The 15,390-nt window shown below is 59.2% G+C and overlaps 1 protein-coding gene across 2 annotated transcripts in view; it reads left to right on the plus strand.

Annotated features, from left to right (window-relative positions):
* The first annotated feature begins 320 nt into the window (after positions 1 to 320).
* SDF4 (stromal cell derived factor 4) overlaps positions 321 to 15,390 on the plus strand; it is a 17,919-nt gene continuing 2,849 nt past the window's right edge. Inside the window, exons 1-4 of one of the 2 annotated variants that reach the window (XM_046662905.1) lie at positions 321 to 471; positions 3,989 to 4,339; positions 10,409 to 10,545; positions 11,125 to 11,238. In XM_046662905.1, the coding sequence (XP_046518861.1) occupies positions 4,035 to 4,339; positions 10,409 to 10,545; positions 11,125 to 11,238 (556 nt within the window). In that variant the 5' untranslated portion in view covers positions 321 to 471; positions 3,989 to 4,034. The other variant, XM_046662906.1, reaches the window with a different exon arrangement.

A 15,390-nucleotide genomic window follows, 5' to 3' on the forward strand; every position in this document is an offset into this window, starting at 1 on the left:
AGGTAGAGCAGCGCGGCGCCGCAGAGCGCCAGGCCGCTCAGGCCCAGCGCCGTCCGGTGCCGCCACGCGCGCCGCAGCAGCTTCATGACCCGGCCGGCGGCGTCGCACGCCCGGGGCTGGGGGACCGGACGGCAGCGGCGGGGGCGGCGGCGCGGCAGCGGGCCGGCCTGGGGTCACGTGGCCCTGCGCACGCTTCTCATTGGGCGCCCTGGGGCCACGTGCACTCGCACGCGTTTATCATTCCGCGTCCCGGGCCGGGGCGGGGGCCTTCCCACCTACGCGGCCCCTTCCGCCCGGAGGAAAGATGGCGGCACCGGCGTCCTCGCTGGGAGGTCGCGCCCCTTGGCACCGCCCCGCGGCCCGCCCCTTCCCGGAAGAAAGATGGCCGCGGCCTAGCCACCGCGTCGGAGGCGTCACAGGTGCTCAGGCACTCGGCCGCTCGGCGGATTCTGGGCGAAGGGAGGGCGGCCGGTGAGTGAGGGCCCGGGGCCCGCGCGGCCAGCCCGCCCGCCGTCGGGGAGTGGCCGGCCCGGGCACTAGGAGGGGGCTCGGGGCTGCTTGCAGGCCTGCCGCCCAGCACCGCGTCCTCTGCCCGGCCCCACGAACGCCGCCGCCGGACAGGCCGAGGGACCGGCTGTCCAGAGTCGGGCGGGCCCGGGGGTTACGGCGCGGTGACCTGGTGCTCCCCGCCCGTGAAGGGGGACTGTGACCCCGGTTAGTAGGGTTGCTGGGAGTTTGGGGTCGTGTGTGTAAATCCTTGATAATCCAGACAGCAGGTGGTGGTTGTCATCGCGCCGTCGGGGTGATTCCTAGACCCGCGACGGAGCTTCCGAGGGAGCGTCTGTGGCGACGAGAACCCGGTTTACCCGGAACAGACGCCGGGACGCCGGGAGCCGTGCGTGTGTTCGCCTGCGTCTTCTCCAGGGCGTCGTTGGCTCCCCCCGGGGGTGCGCCTCCGGCACGGTCCGTCTACAAGGGGAGCCCGCGGCGGGCGCGAAGCGTGAGGGCGGGCTGGGGACCAACGTGCGCCCCCCGGCCGGTCTGTGCCCACGGGATAAACGAGCACTGTGCGGGGGGCAGGACGTCTGGGCCACCCCATCTCTGTACGGCTATTTTTGAGTTACCTTTTGTGCAAAACATTGTGTAAATAACATTCCGTGTACTTCTTATCGACATAAGTGAATCAGAATCGACTTTGTTCTTTCGAGAGCGAAGTACAGTCTGTTTGGACGTCACACGTGTTTTTATGGCCACGGTCAGTGGGATGATGTCAACACCAGGAGGAAGTGGCCTTCTTTGCACAGCACTTTCCTGGCCGGGAGAGCTGGGACGGCAGGAACAGCATTACAGTCCAGCAGGAAGGGAAGATGTCCTCAGCCACATAAGAAAGCCACCTGTGAGCACCTGTGTCTGGGGCTCCTGCCTTGGTGACTGCAGGTGGTAACCCTGGACTGCCCGCCTCCCAACAGCCCCACTGGCATCGCCTTGGCGCCTGGGCACAGCTTTTCCACTCAGCGTGACACCCTGAGCTGCCTGCCGGGCCTTTCGGGTCCTCGCCGTCCCAGGCACCACTTTCTGGTTTCCACGACCTCTGGTTGTAGAGTCGTGTGGGTTTTGAGTCCTCTGCCTTTATTGTCCCCTAGGCCCCGTGGTGTTTAGTGTGTGTGTCTGCAGGACCCTGATGTTTCCTGGAGCACATGCATTCCTGTGGCAGGAATACCCGTGTTTGTTCACTTGGCTCTGTGGAGTGCCCACTGTGTGCAGTGTGACAGGTGCTAGGGTGGTGTGCCCTTGAAGGGCGACAAGCGGGGGCTCCAGGAAACGTGGTTCAGGGCACAGTTAGACCACAGCACAACGGGGCAGCTGGTGGGCTCTAGTGGGTGTGGGGGATGCAGGCCCCCACAGACCTGGGAAGAGGAACTTAGAGCTGCCCAGGGAGAGTTACTCCTTCAGGGGAATGAGGCAGATGATTTCAGAGAGGAAGGTCTCGTGGAAGGCCCAGATAGTGCGTGTGTCCAGGAGAACCCCTCAGGGGAATGATGTCAGGACCAGGTCGGGTAGAAAGGATGCATCAAAGAAACAAGTGGTGGGGCCGGCCTGGTGGCACAGCCGTTAAGTTCGCACGTTCCCCTTTGGTGGCCCGGGGTTCCCTGGTTTGGATCCTGGGTGCGGACCAATACACCACTTGTCAGGCCATGCTGTGGCAGACGTCCCACATAAAATAGAGAAAGATGGGCACGGATGTTAGCTTGGGGCCAGTCTTCCTCAGCAAAAAGAGGAGGATTGGCAGCGGATGTTAACTCAGGGCTAATCTTCCTCAAAAAAAAAAAAAAGAAAGAAACAAGTGGTGGCATCTGTCGGAGCAGCCGGGGAGAGCCCTGTCCCCTGGCTTTGGCCCCATGCGCCCTCAAGCTGTGGTGTGGTGGCCGTGCTACCGGCCAGCATGGGAGTCTGCTCTGCCTGATGGAGGGCACTGTGGTTTCAGAACCTCATGCCCCAGCTTGGCTGCAAATGGTGCCCTGGCCTGGGGTGAGCATGCTTCCCTTCTGTGGCTCGTCCCTAGAAAGACTGCAAGAGGAGATTGCAGGGGACAGGGCCTCAGATGTGCCTGGAAGGACCAGCAGGTGCTTGCCAAGTGTACAGACTATGGGAGGAACAGGTTAGGGGCAGGAAGAAGCTAGAGTTCCCTTTGGGATCGTGAAGCACGCAGGCCCTTGAACAGTCAAGTGGGGAGCTGGGGAGGCAGCTGGCCCCTGTGCCGGCTCGGAGGAGATCTGGGGAAGGAGCCTGGGGTGCGAGGGGATGCGGGCAGGGGTGGCTGGGGTGGCTGAGTGCCAGGCATGAGCGCCTGTGGCCCTGGGATCCCTGATGTGGCAACGTGGATAGAAGGGTGGCTTTGTTTCTTCGCTGCCAGGCCCAGGCACACGCAGGATGACAGACTTTCTGGGCACTCCAGCTTTTCACTGTTTCTGCATAAACATGAGCAAGAACGTGTGTGCGTACATGTGTAGGTGTATGTGTGTGTGCTTGTGTTTGTGTGCACATGTGTTTGTGTGCACGTATTTGTGGGCATGTGCACAGTCACGCGTCACTTAACGAGGGGGATACATTCTGAAACGTGTCATTAGGTGACGTCGTCATTGTGTGAATGTCACAGAGTGTCCTTACCAAACCTATATGGTACAGCCTGGTACATACCTAGGTTGTATGGTACTGATCTTGTGGGACTAGAATCGTGTATGCTGTTCATTGTTGACCAAAATGTTGTTATGTGGCACATGCATGTGTGTACATGTGCATGTGTATATGTGAGCACTTGCTGTGCTTGTGCGTGTGTGCCTATTTGTGCCCACAGGGATCATCGACGTGGGAAGATGGGAGGGGGCTGGTGCTCTGCTGGTGGGTTTGGGCATTTGCTGGCACAAGGCCCAGTCCTTGCAAAGCCTTGGGGTCGGGGAGAGGCTTCTGTTTCATAGGGGGAAACTGAGGCTGGGGAGGTCAGGTGACTTAGTCAAGGTCACAGCTCACCATTGCTGAGTTGGGATCCAGAGAGTGAATTATCGTGACTCGAGGGTCAGCCAGGAGGGGCTGAGACAGACCGTGCTGTGGCATTGAGAAGGGGCAGGTTTCCTGGTGCCAGGCAGCCCTTGAGATGGGGCTGCTTTACCTGAGCAGGAGAGACAGGAGCTGGAAACCTGTGTCTTTGAAGAAGGAAAGAAACCCATGCCTAGTATGGATCCTGTAAACCCAGGACTTCTGTTTCATGGTACAAAGTGGACTTCTCTTGAGTGAAGCGTGTGCTGGGCTCCAGCAAATGATCTCTGTATCCTCCTTGTAGACCATAACTGCCCCCTGGGGTCTGGCAGCCGTGGGCTGTTGGCCTGCAGCTGCTCTGGGAATGGAGCCTTGTGCAGGGCCTGGGGTGGTAGGGGGTTGTGATTGGATCCTGGGCCTCACTTCCTCACCTGCCCTTCCTCTCTCTCTCCAGCTCCTGGCTACACTTGCAGATCACTGCAGTCTGGACCCAGGTGGCCATGGTGTCCAGGCAGCCTCTGCTCTGCAGCTGGACTCCTCACTGCCTCTGGCTCCTAGGGGTCATCCTTCTGATGGACGCGTCTGCCCGGCCTGCCAACCACTCATCTGTTCGGGAGAGAATGGGCACCAGGGAGGAGAATGAGATTCTGCCTCCGGACCACCTGAACGGGGTGAAGCTGGAGATGGACGGGCATCTCAATAAGGACTTCCACCAGGAGGTCTTCCTGGGGAAGGACACGGACGGGTTTGAGGAGGATGCGGAGCCACGGAGGAGCAGGAGGAAGCTCATGGTCATTTTCTCCAAGTAGGTGCCCAGGCCGGGGAGCTGTGAGGTGTGTGCGGGATGGCTGGCATCTGCTGCCTTGTTGGTCCAGTCCTGGCTTCACACAGGGTGGGAGATGTCGAGGGACCCGTTCGATGATGTGCTGTAGGGGAGGGGGCTGTGCTGCCTGCTCTTGGCCGACCACGGTGGTGAAGTTTGCGATGTTTGAGCTGAGGAACGTGCAGTCCTGAGCCAGTGCACCGGGCCGGCAGGGCCTCAGAGGACCTGAGCGTGGGGCTGCCAGGCAACCCCAGGACCGTACAGCCGGGAGGGCTGCAGGTGGCCTGGAAGAGGCCCGTTGCCCCGCGTGGGGCCATAGTGCACAGTGGCCTCCAGCTCCATCCGCTGTGGTTATGGGAGTGGTCACAGTGGGTCACAAGACCAGTTAGACGAGGCCTGGCAGGAGGCAGTGACCTGTGAGGTGTAGGGAGGGCTCAGGTTGCAGTGGGTGCATAGAGCCGATGGGCTGTGTGGGTTCCAGGGCTGGTGAGAGGCACGTGTGGCAATTTGCTGTATTCCATGTGTCTGGAAATTCCTGTGATACGACGTGAAGGAGCGTGAGAGTGAGTGGACGGGGCGCATGCCCTTATGGTTTTGCTGGCCCAGAGCCCTGATCTCACTGTTGTCTGCCTGGAGCAGGGCTGTGGTCGCTCCCTGCCTCTGCCCTCCCTTCTCGTGTCCCTGAGTTCCTCGGGCCACCTCTGTCCTCAGTGACGAGCTTTTGCTCCATGGTTCTTGGAACCCTGTTTGAGGGTCACATACACTGGGTCATGGGTCATCCTGACCGTCACAGCCCCCAGGGAGGCGGGTCCTGAGATGGCCAGCTTGTTGCTCAGGGAGAGCTGGGATGACCAGTACTGTGGTACGCCAGCCTGCACACAGTCAGCGCCTGCATCTGGATTTGTGGGGTCTGTGCTGACGACCCTGGGAACGCCTAGTTGTGCAGTCATATCAGGAAGCGTTGGCAGTTCCTCCAGCCTGGCTCCCAGGGCCGAGTGAGACCTGCTGGGACCCTGAGTCACAGTAACCTTGCTGCAGGGGCTCTTCCTTTCCCAGGTACCTGCTGAGAGTCCAGAAAAGGCTGGGGCTCGAGGGCTGTTGCTTAGAGGGGGCAGATGCTAGTCACAGAGAATAGGGTGGGACAGGTCAGGGTGGTGGTGGAGCAGGGCCCAGAGGGGGCAGGACCTGGGGCGGGTAGAGCCTATGAGGAGCAGGGCCCACGGGGAGCTGGGCCCACGGGGAGCAGGGATGGGGTCCTCGAGGGACTTGGGGAAAGCTGGCTGCCCTGTGCACGGTGGTGTTGGGGAAGGTGTGAGGATGGGCCTGGGGCACCAGGCAGAGGAGAGAGAGCTCACAGGCTCTCGGGGCTGTGTGGTGTTCCAAGGATGTAGTGGTGTGAGAATGCCAGATCTGGGGGCTGTTAGGATCTCGTGAGTTTGCTCGCCTGGAGTGTACTGTGGTTGAAGTACACGTAGCCTGTGTGCTGGGGCTGGGCAGGTCCGCAGGTCTCAGGGTCTTGCGGCTCGGTGGGGCTCCCTGCCCAGCACAGGCCTGGTGGATTCCAGATTCTCCTGGTGTGGGTGGCATGGTGGCTGCAGGGTCACATGCTGGGACCCGGGACTCGTGGTTCTCTGTTCCGTGAAGGAGACTGAAGGGAACTCCACCATGGGGCTGACTTTCTCGTGGGAGCTGCTGCGAGCACACTCACAGGTCATATGTGCCGGCTGCAAGCACGCGCACGGGTCACGAGGGCCACGAGCACACACTAGTCATGTGGTCTGGGACTTTGGAGCCACCCGAAGGAGGTGAGGGGCCTCAAGGCTAGGGTGTGAGCTCAGCACGGGTCCCTTGACAGCTGGACTTGGGCTCTGTTGCCTGAACCTGTCGGCCTCAGCTGGGAAACAGGGTGTAGAGAGCCCCGCCTCCTGGGCGTGATAAGAAGGCCGTCCCGGGACAGCCTGTTCTGGCTGCTTGCATGGTGGGCCTGTGGCAGGCCAGGCTGAGTATCGTGGAGGGGGGCTGGCAGGGCCTGAGCAGCTGCAGGAGGAGGGGTAAGGCAGGGTGGGTAGACTGCCTGTGAGGCACCTGCAGGGAGAGCTAGGACACCAAGACCCCCAGTCATCAAGTGGAGTTCAGGAGGAGCGCTGGGCAGGTGTGCAGACGTCCTTGGGGTAGAGGGTCAGGCCTGGGCACTGGCTGAGACATCTGAGAAAGGACCACCACAGACTTGGGGCCAGGCCAGGTTCAGAGTTCAGGAGAAAGGAGGAGCCACCAGGAGGCTGGGGGCAGGTTATGGTGCCCAGAGACGGGGCCAGCAGGCTGCCTTCCTGGACAGCTGCCTCTCCCCGTTGGGGGAACTGATGGCTGTTGGTAGAGGAATATGCTAAAGCCTCGTCTGGCTTGCAGGTTCCACCATCGTTTGAAGTAAAGGTTGCTGTTTCAAGTGGGCAGAGAAAAGAAGTTGTGAACTGAGCCACCAGGTGGCAGGCGGCTTCTCTGTGCTCAGATGGAGGCAGGCCCATGGCAGGTGACGAGGTTGGGGTGCCTGTCCCTTCGTCTCCTCTGCCCCATGGGCCTTCCCCTAGACGGGTCTTGGCGGGAGAGGTGGACACAGGAGGCCTGCGTGAAGGGCTGTGTGCACCCGGCCGTGATGTCTCTGGGGGCGCCGCCTGCTGCGGGCAGGAGTTGGAGACAGGAGAGTCTGGGGTCAGTGGGCTGACTGAGACTAAAACGGCAGGAGAAGTGGGTGCGAGAAGGAGGCTGTGTGCGTGGACCCTCAGCTCCCAAAGTGAGGCACAGGAGGGCCCACCCCGTGGCCGAGTGGTTAAGTTCACGTGCTCCGCTTTGGCAGCCCAGGGTTTTGCCGGTTGGGATCCTGGGCACAGACATGGTCCTGATCAGCGTCCCCCATAGCACAACTAGAAGGACGTACAACAAGAATATACAACTATGTACTGGGGGGCTTTGGGGAGAAGAGGGAAGAGAAAACGAAAAAAGAAGATTGGCAACAGATGTTAGCTCAGGTGCCAATCTTTAAAAAAAAAAAATGAGGCTCAGGTTGCTTCTGGGACCCTTAATTTGGTAATGACTCAGCCAGCTGACCAAGAGCCGCTGGGTTCCCGCTGGGGCTCTCGGGGTCATCTGTCCCTGTGCTCAAGAGCCACCTTCTGTGGAGGGTGGGCTGCGCCACTTGGTGGGCCAGGGCATGGTGCAAAGAACACAGGCAGCCTGGGGATTGAAGGCCCCTGCGAAGGAGCACTGCGGGCTGCCTGAGCATCCTCCTGAGGGCAGTGGCTGCTCACCCGGGGAACGCCTCCCCTGCTGTAAGGTACATGAGAAGGAATCTTCCCTCAAACAGGTTCAGAGTCAACCATGGAACCTGCAGCAGATGCTTCCCGCCTGCTCTGGGCGTGGAGCCCAGGGCATGTGGGTAGATGGGGGTGGGGCTTGGAGGGAGGGAATCAGAGGGACCAGTGAGCAGAGGGTGGGGGCCAGGCAGGGCCTGCTGGACAGGTGGCAGGCTGGGCAGAATCCAGGGAGGGTGAGGAGACTCAGCACCAGGAGCAGGTTTGTGCCGCTGGAGCAAAGGGCCGAGGGGGGAGGCAGGAGCTGCCTCGGGGTCTCCAGGCCCTTCTCTGCCGAGGCACGAAGGTGTGAGTGGAGTCCTTCCTCCCTGATGGAGTCGCAGGTGCTTTCCTGCTCTCCCACTCTGCTCTTGTGTGTAAAGTTGAGGGTCAGCTCTTTGCCTGCACCTGGCTGGTGTCTCACAGGTGGGTGTCGCAATGGAACTTGGCGCCACAGTGAGGCTGGGACGGTGAGGGTGCGGCTCAGACCCCACTCTGGGTGTGGCCTCACCTGAATATCACACCTGGCAGGGCCCCAAGGGCCTGGTGTGCAGGTGTCTCCAGGCCGCACCCACCTGTTGCTGCACTCACTGGCCCCGTGGGACCTACAGGCCTCCTAGGTGCCTGCTGGCTGGTGCACACGCAGGTGGGGGCTTCTGCAGAGCCATTGGGCCTTGGAGTGCAGAGAGCGGGGTGCTTGCTCAGAGAGAGCTGGTGACAGGGCTGCCCTTGCAGCCAGCTCTGTGGGGGTGGGATTGAGGTTCAGATGCCCAGATAGGATCACCTGGAAATGCAGAAAGCTGGACCAGCGAGGCTTTGACGCCAAGGGGAAAGGTGTCCGCTGGCTCACACGCTGCCTCCCTTTAGTCTCTCTGTCCACATCGTGCCTCTGGTTACATGTCCGCCCTTCATGGGTTACGGTCAGGGAGTATCTGACTCATGTTTGTCTTTTCACTCGGCATTGTTTCTACACAACCTTCCACCCACAGCTGTTCCTGCTTCCTGGTGCTGCTGCCACGGGCCACATGGTATCCCAGCGCTTTGCAATGTGCCAGCGGCTGATGGCCCTACTTCTCCCCACCCCCAGGGCATATGTGGCTCAGGACCTAGTTTTGAACAAATGGAACTAGTGTTGCCACAACATAAATAAGCTTTTTATTTTGGAGTAGTTTCAGATTTTCAGAAAAGTTGCAAGGATAGCCCAGTTTTCCCTAATGTGAACGTCTGACATGACCACAGCACATTTGTCAAAACTAAGAGACAGCACTGCTACTCGACTGTTACTGCCCTGCAGACTTCAGATTCGTGCGTTTCCCCAGCGTCGTCTTTCTGCCCCAGATCATGTCCAGGATCCACACTGTGTCGAGGGTCACGTCTCTCTTGTGCCCCTGGGGCTGTGACGGTGTGTCGGGCGCTCCTTTTTTTCATGATCTTGACAGTCTCGAGGAGGACTGCCGGGGCTTTTGTGAATGTCTGTCATCTTGGGTTTGTCTGATGTGCTTTCTCGGGGTTAGACTGGGGTTGTGGGTTTGGGGAAAGACAGCCCCAGAGGTGAGCTGGCCTCTGGTCACATCGTATCAGGTGTCGACCTGGGGCGCCTGGTTCAGGTGGTGTGGCCAGGTGTCTCCTGTGTAGAGGCCCCCTGTCCCGTCCCCCCTGTCCTCTTGGCAGCCGCTCCCTGAGCAGCCCAGCCTTGGGGGGGGCTCTGGGGGTGGTCTGCCTCCCGCAGGGAAGAGCCGAGTGCTGTTTGGAATTCTGTGGAGAGGGTTCCTCTCCTCCCCTGTGTGTTGACCGACGGGTCACTTACTTGGATCAGGATGGACTCGCCATGTGTGTTGCCTGCTTGGGTTGTGGTGCAGCGCTGTGCTGTCTCCTCTGCTGCTCACGTTGTCCCAGCTTGGCTGTCGGGAGCTCTTTCATGTGCCCCTTGTGCCTGTGACGTGTCCCCATCCTGCTGTCTGTCCAGCACTGCCAGACGCTCCAGGTTCATCGCATTGTGTCCCTGTCTCAGCCCTGGAATCAGCCGTTTCTCTGGGGAGCCCTGGTTTCTTTGGAGAATGGCATTTAGAAACCAGGCTCTGGCCCTGGGTGGGCACGCCACTGAGGGGCCGTCACTGCCCGTGGTCCTCTCGGGGCAGAGCTGCATAATATATGCACGCGAACTAACCTGTGTATACATAAGTGCGTGTGCCAACCTATGCACACATGTGTGCACCAGCCAGTGTATTCACACGAGCACTGCTGACCCATGTATGTGTGTGACCATGTGCTAGCCCCTGCATACTGTATGTGCACACACTTGTTTCTCGGCCTAGCTGTCTGTGTACACAGTACACGTGACTTCACGCTGGTGTCTCAGCTCTGGCCGTGTGCGGCAAGCCGTCGGGCCTGCATGCCGAGGGCTCTGTGGAACTGGGTGACGCTCTGCCATCCTGCAGCCAGGGAAGAGTCCGTTCACCTTCCCAGTTGTCCCGACCGATGGGGTAGAGGCTGAGCGGCAGCTACAGAGCAAACTTGACATCTCTTGATGCCACTGTGTCCCCCAGCATCTCCCCAACATCCCTCGATGTTTCTGGTGTCACCATTGGGTGGAGTCTGTCGCTGTTCATGGTGGTTTCATGGCTGCCTATGGAGCCCTGGCCATCCTTCTGTCCGTCTGTCCATCAGGGACCCAGAGCCTTGTCTGACATGGCTTGTCCCCCCTCAGGGTGGATGTGAACACCGACAGGAGGATCAGTGCCAAGGAGATGCAGCACTGGATCATGGAGAAGACGGCCGAGCACTTCCAGGAAGCCATCGCGGAGAGCAAGGTGCACTTCCAGGCTGTGGACCCCGACGGCGACGGTACGGCCCGCCCCACCCACCCTGACCCTGACTGCCGAGGCTGCCACAAGAAGGGCGGAGCATGGAGGGCAGAGGGGGCCCCATGCTGAGGGACTGGGGATGGAGGACATGAGAACCAGGAGGGGCCTGCACTGGCAGTGCCCACGAGACAGACTTTCCCCCCCGCTTTGCAGGCGAGGCCCCAGGGCTGGACCCTGACCACCCCGCCTGAGACCTGTGGCCCTGGCAGGATGTGTGGAGCTGCTGCCCCTACAGCTGCCCGTAGCACAAGGATTTCTGACAAATGTCTTAAAATAATTAAATATCTTTTTTTTTTAGATTTTTATTTTTTATTTTTCTCCCCAAAGCGCCCCTGATACATAGTTGTATATTTTAGTTGTGGGTCCTTCTAGTTGTAGCACGTGGGACACTGCCTCAGCGTAGCCCGATGAGTGGTGCCATGTTCACACCCAGGATCCAAACTGGTGAAACCCTGGGCCGCCAAAGTGGAGTGCACGAACTTAACCACTCGGCCAGGGGCCGGCCCTCAAATGTCTTTAAAAACCATTAGACATCCTAACAGTTGATCTGCTCTTTCAGGCCATGTCTCGTGGGACGAGTATAAGGTGAAGTTTTTGGCAAGCAAAGGCCACAACGAGAGAGAAGTTGCTGAGAAGATAAAGAACAACGAGGAGCTGAAAATCGACGAGGAGAGTGAGTGCCCAGGTTCCTGCGGCCAGCACGGCTGTGTGTGAGTGTGTGTGGCCGTGCTTGACGATGCTGATTCCTAGTGCTCCTGAGGGTCTGGCAGTTAGAGCCCTGGACCCCTCCAGACTCAGGGGCTGGGTGGGGGCAGCAGGCGGCCTCGAGGGGGCTCAGGCTCTGGGGAGGATGTGGCTGATGGTGCTGGAAGCAGCAGGAGGCAGGTCTCGCCCAGGTGGAGCGTCCTCAGCCCCGGACGCCGTCAGAACACTGCGGTTGGTGAGGTTGGTGGGGCATCTACGTGAGGAGCTGGAGCGGGCAGGTGCGGGGCTTAGCCAAGACGGGAGCTCCTGCCCCCCAGCTTTCAGAGACAGGCCTTTGAACCTTCTCTCGCTGATGGGAAATGTGGTGCACGAGTCAGTGGAGTTCCCCTGCGTCTCTGAGGGCCCATGACCGTGGTGGTTCTGCCTCAGCTCCACAGCCTGCCCTCCCTGGGCTCGGTCCCAGCCCCTGGCAGGTTTGGCTTGTTGGGCCCTACCAGAACACGTGTGGTGCTGCCGTCTCCTGCTCTTTCCGCGTGCAGTCGGTCACCTTCCTGCCACTGTGGTGTGGCATCCTGCATGGCATCTGCTCTTGATGGGCATATGCAGGAGTGTGTCTGGGATGTCTGCGTCCACTGGTGCTCACGTTGGGTGTGTTGTGGCCTCTGGTTGACATCCCCGCTGGCCTTCCCTCCTCTGCCACGCCGTGTTCTTTGGTCCACACATGCTCACTGCTGTTGTGTCCTTAGAGGAGCTGTGGCTGTCCCTCCTTGTGGGTGACATCCTAGGACTGGGCTCCCTTGTTTCCCAGCAGGACTGCAGTCCCTGCCTTCCTTCTGGCTGCATCTGCTCTTTAGTTTTAATCCCAGTTCACAGGTTCCTTGCTGGTAGTGGAAGGCCACGCCTTCTGTGGGTTAACTCTGTCCTGCAACCCTGGCTATGCGCTTTGTAGGTCCAGGGTTTTTTGTGGATTGTTCTGGGCTTTCTACCTAGATGGTCATGACATCTGTGAACAAACACCGTTGGTTCCCTCCTTCCCGCTCAGCGCACCTCGTCCTCTCCCTGATCCTGCATTACCCAGCGCCTCCAGGCGATGGAGCGCGGGTCCTTCCCTCGTCCCTGGTCTTGAGGGAGCCTTGAGTCTCTCACCGTCAGGCCCGATGGTCATGGTAGGTGTTTGTGGATGCTCTTTGTCAGTGAGGAAGTTCCCTCCCTCCCAAGTTTACTGAGACTTTGGGTCATGGATGGATGTTGGATTTTGTCGATGCTTTTTCTGTTGACGTGATCATGTGGTTTTCCTCTGTAGCCTGTCGAGGTGTTGGGCTGGACTGACCACTTCTCCAGTGTCGGACCAGCCTGGCACACCTGGGCAGTCGCACGCGGCCGTGATGTGGAATTCCTGTACGTCCTTGGATTTGATGGCTGGTATTTTGTTGAGAACTTTTGCATCTGTGTTCATGGGAGGTGCTGGTCTGCAGCTTCTTGCTCGAGATGCCTGTGTCTGGCTGTGGTGGGGCTGATGCTCTGCCATCCTCTGATGGAGGTTGTAGGGAGTTGGCGCAGCCTCTTTCCTATACGCTTAGGGGACTCACCAGTGAATTGCCCTTTGGTCCTGGTCTTTCTAAAGCTTTTTTTTTTTTCAGGAAGATTATGCCTGAGCTAACATCTGTTGCCAATCTTCCTCTTTTTCTCTTTTTTTCTCCCCAAAGCTCCAGTACATAGTTGTATATCCTAGTTGTAGGTCATGCTAGTTCTTCTATGTGGGATGCTGCCTCAGCATGGCTGATGAGTGGTACGTAGGTCTGCACCTGGGATCTGAACCCGTGAACCCTGGGCCACCAAAGCAGACCGTGTGAACTTAACCACTCAGCCTTGAAGCTGGCCCCAGAGTTAAGTTTTATTTTGTGAGCCAGTCTGAATTTTTATGGTAAGAAGTGAGTTAAACTCATCTACATTTTTTATTAATTAATTAATTAATTAATTTTTTGAGGAAGATTAGCCCTGAGCTAATATCTGCTGCCAAATCCTCCTCTTTTTCCTGAGGAAGACTGGCCCTGAGCTAACACCCATGCCCGTCTTCCTCTACTTCATATGTGGGACGCCTGCCACAGCATGGCTTGCCAAGTGGTGCCATGTCCACGCCCGGGATCCGAACCAGTGAACCCCGGGCCTCTGAGAGGTGGAACGTCCGCACTTAACCGCTGCGCCACCGGGCCGGCCCTCATCTACATTTTTCATTTCTTTTTTCCCCTCTGCTGATGTGGGTTCGAGACTCAGCATACCTCCTGGGAGGCTGCATACCCTGTGACCCACGTGGGGACCCGACGGCTGTGTTTGGTGGGGGCTGTTTACGTCTGACTCCTTCACCTGCTTCCTGCCCCATCTGCACGGAGCCCTTCCCGGCTCACAGGATGTATCCAGCACTGGATTCTGTCCTCTTTAGACCCCATACATTGGGCACAATGGCTTTCTTTCTAAAGGGCTGCTTGCCTTTCTCACGCGTGGTTTTTGTCCCTTGGTTCAGGCTGTCCCCTGAAGGTGTTCTTTAGAGGCACCTGGGGGATCTTGGGAGGCCTCTGTCCTCCTCTTGCCAGTGTTGGTGATGTGGTACACTGGCTTCTGGGGTGACTCTGGGGACATGAGCTGCCAGCCGCCTGTCCCTGCCCCCACCTGCTTTGAGAAGCTTGTCCATCTTGGCATCTGTCTCCTCTGGGTGCGTCTGAGGTGGGAACATATCCTTCCTGGATCCAGAGCTTCGTGGCGGTCAGTCCTCCCTTTGGATCTGGAGGGAGCAGTCCCCTTGGCGTCCCCTCAGCTGTGTGGAGTCTGCTCCTCAGCCTTCCGTCCGGCTCTTGTCCTAGCACTCCTGAGCTCCTCACAAGTCCCTTCCCCGCTCCAGGCTGGGGTGAGCCCGTCCTGCTGGAGGTGAAGAGCAGCTGGTGTGGGGCTGGGAGGCGAGCTCGTGAGTCACAGCGTGGTGGCCCTGTCTCCTCAGGGGACACTCAGCACACATCTCTGGGTCCTGGGGCTGCCGTCACTACACACCACAGACGGGGCCTGGTTCCCTCTGGGGGCTCAGAGGGCATCCGTCCCAGGCCTCTCTCTAGCTTCTGGTGCTGCCGGGGTCCCTGTATGTGGCTGCCTCACTCGTCTCTGTGTCTCCGTGTGTCCTCTTATGCACGGACACCTGCCATTGGTTCAGGGCACACCTTAAATCCGGGAGAGCTTAGAGACCTTTTCTCCAAACAAGGTCCCTTTGCAGGCCCTAGGTAGATGTAGCAAGTCTGTGCTCGTCCCGTCGCTCCTGTCTCTGCAGTGGGGAAGGTGGAACAACGGTTGCTCCCATCTTCCTTCAGGTGGACTTGCCACTAAAAAGTCGGTCACGTGGGGTGTTCTGTTCATCAGAAGGGTGCGAGGCGAGGCCACAGGCTCTGTGTGGGGCGCAGCCATCCCCACATTGTGACAGGCCCAGGCCTGCGTGCTCCCTGCTGAAGCTGGAGTCAGGACACGGGATGAGGGTGCACAGACACCGCTGTGCCCAGCGGGACCTGCTGCTCTGCCAACGGGAGTGCCCGCTCTGTTGGGACCTGGATGGTCACTGACCCCAGGGGACCCACGGTGGTTGGCTCTGCTCCTCACCCCCCATACGGGCCTCCCCCTGGAGGGAGAGTGGGGGCTGTGCGAGAGTCAGTGGGGTGCTTGAGTCCTGTCTGGACTCGTGTAGGGCGCGCATGAAGGGAATGGAGAGGGACAGGGTCTCTTTGGGGCACCTCCACTTCTCCCCAGGAGCAAAGAGCACGGCGAGCTGGCGGGGGTCTGCGTCTGTGTCTAGGGGGTTGGCATCTGTGTGGGGGAGGTCTGTATCTTTGTGTGAGATGTCTGTATCTGTGTGTATGGGATGTCTGCGTCTGGGGGGACGTGTGTCTAAATCTGTGTCTGGGGCGTCTGTGTCTGGGGCGTCTGTGTCTCTGTGTCGGGTGGGGGTCTGCGTCTGGGGGTCTGCATCTGTGTCTAGGGGGTCTGCGTCTGTGTGCAGGGGGTCTGCATGTGTGTTTGGTGGGGTCTACGTCTGTGTCTGGAGTGTCTCCATGTGTGTCTGGGGCATCTGTGTCTAGGGCATCTG

The sequence above is a fragment of the Equus quagga genome, chromosome 5, assembly GCF_021613505.1.
Source record: "Equus quagga isolate Etosha38 chromosome 5, UCLA_HA_Equagga_1.0, whole genome shotgun sequence".
NCBI lineage: Eukaryota > Metazoa > Chordata > Mammalia > Perissodactyla > Equidae > Equus > Equus quagga.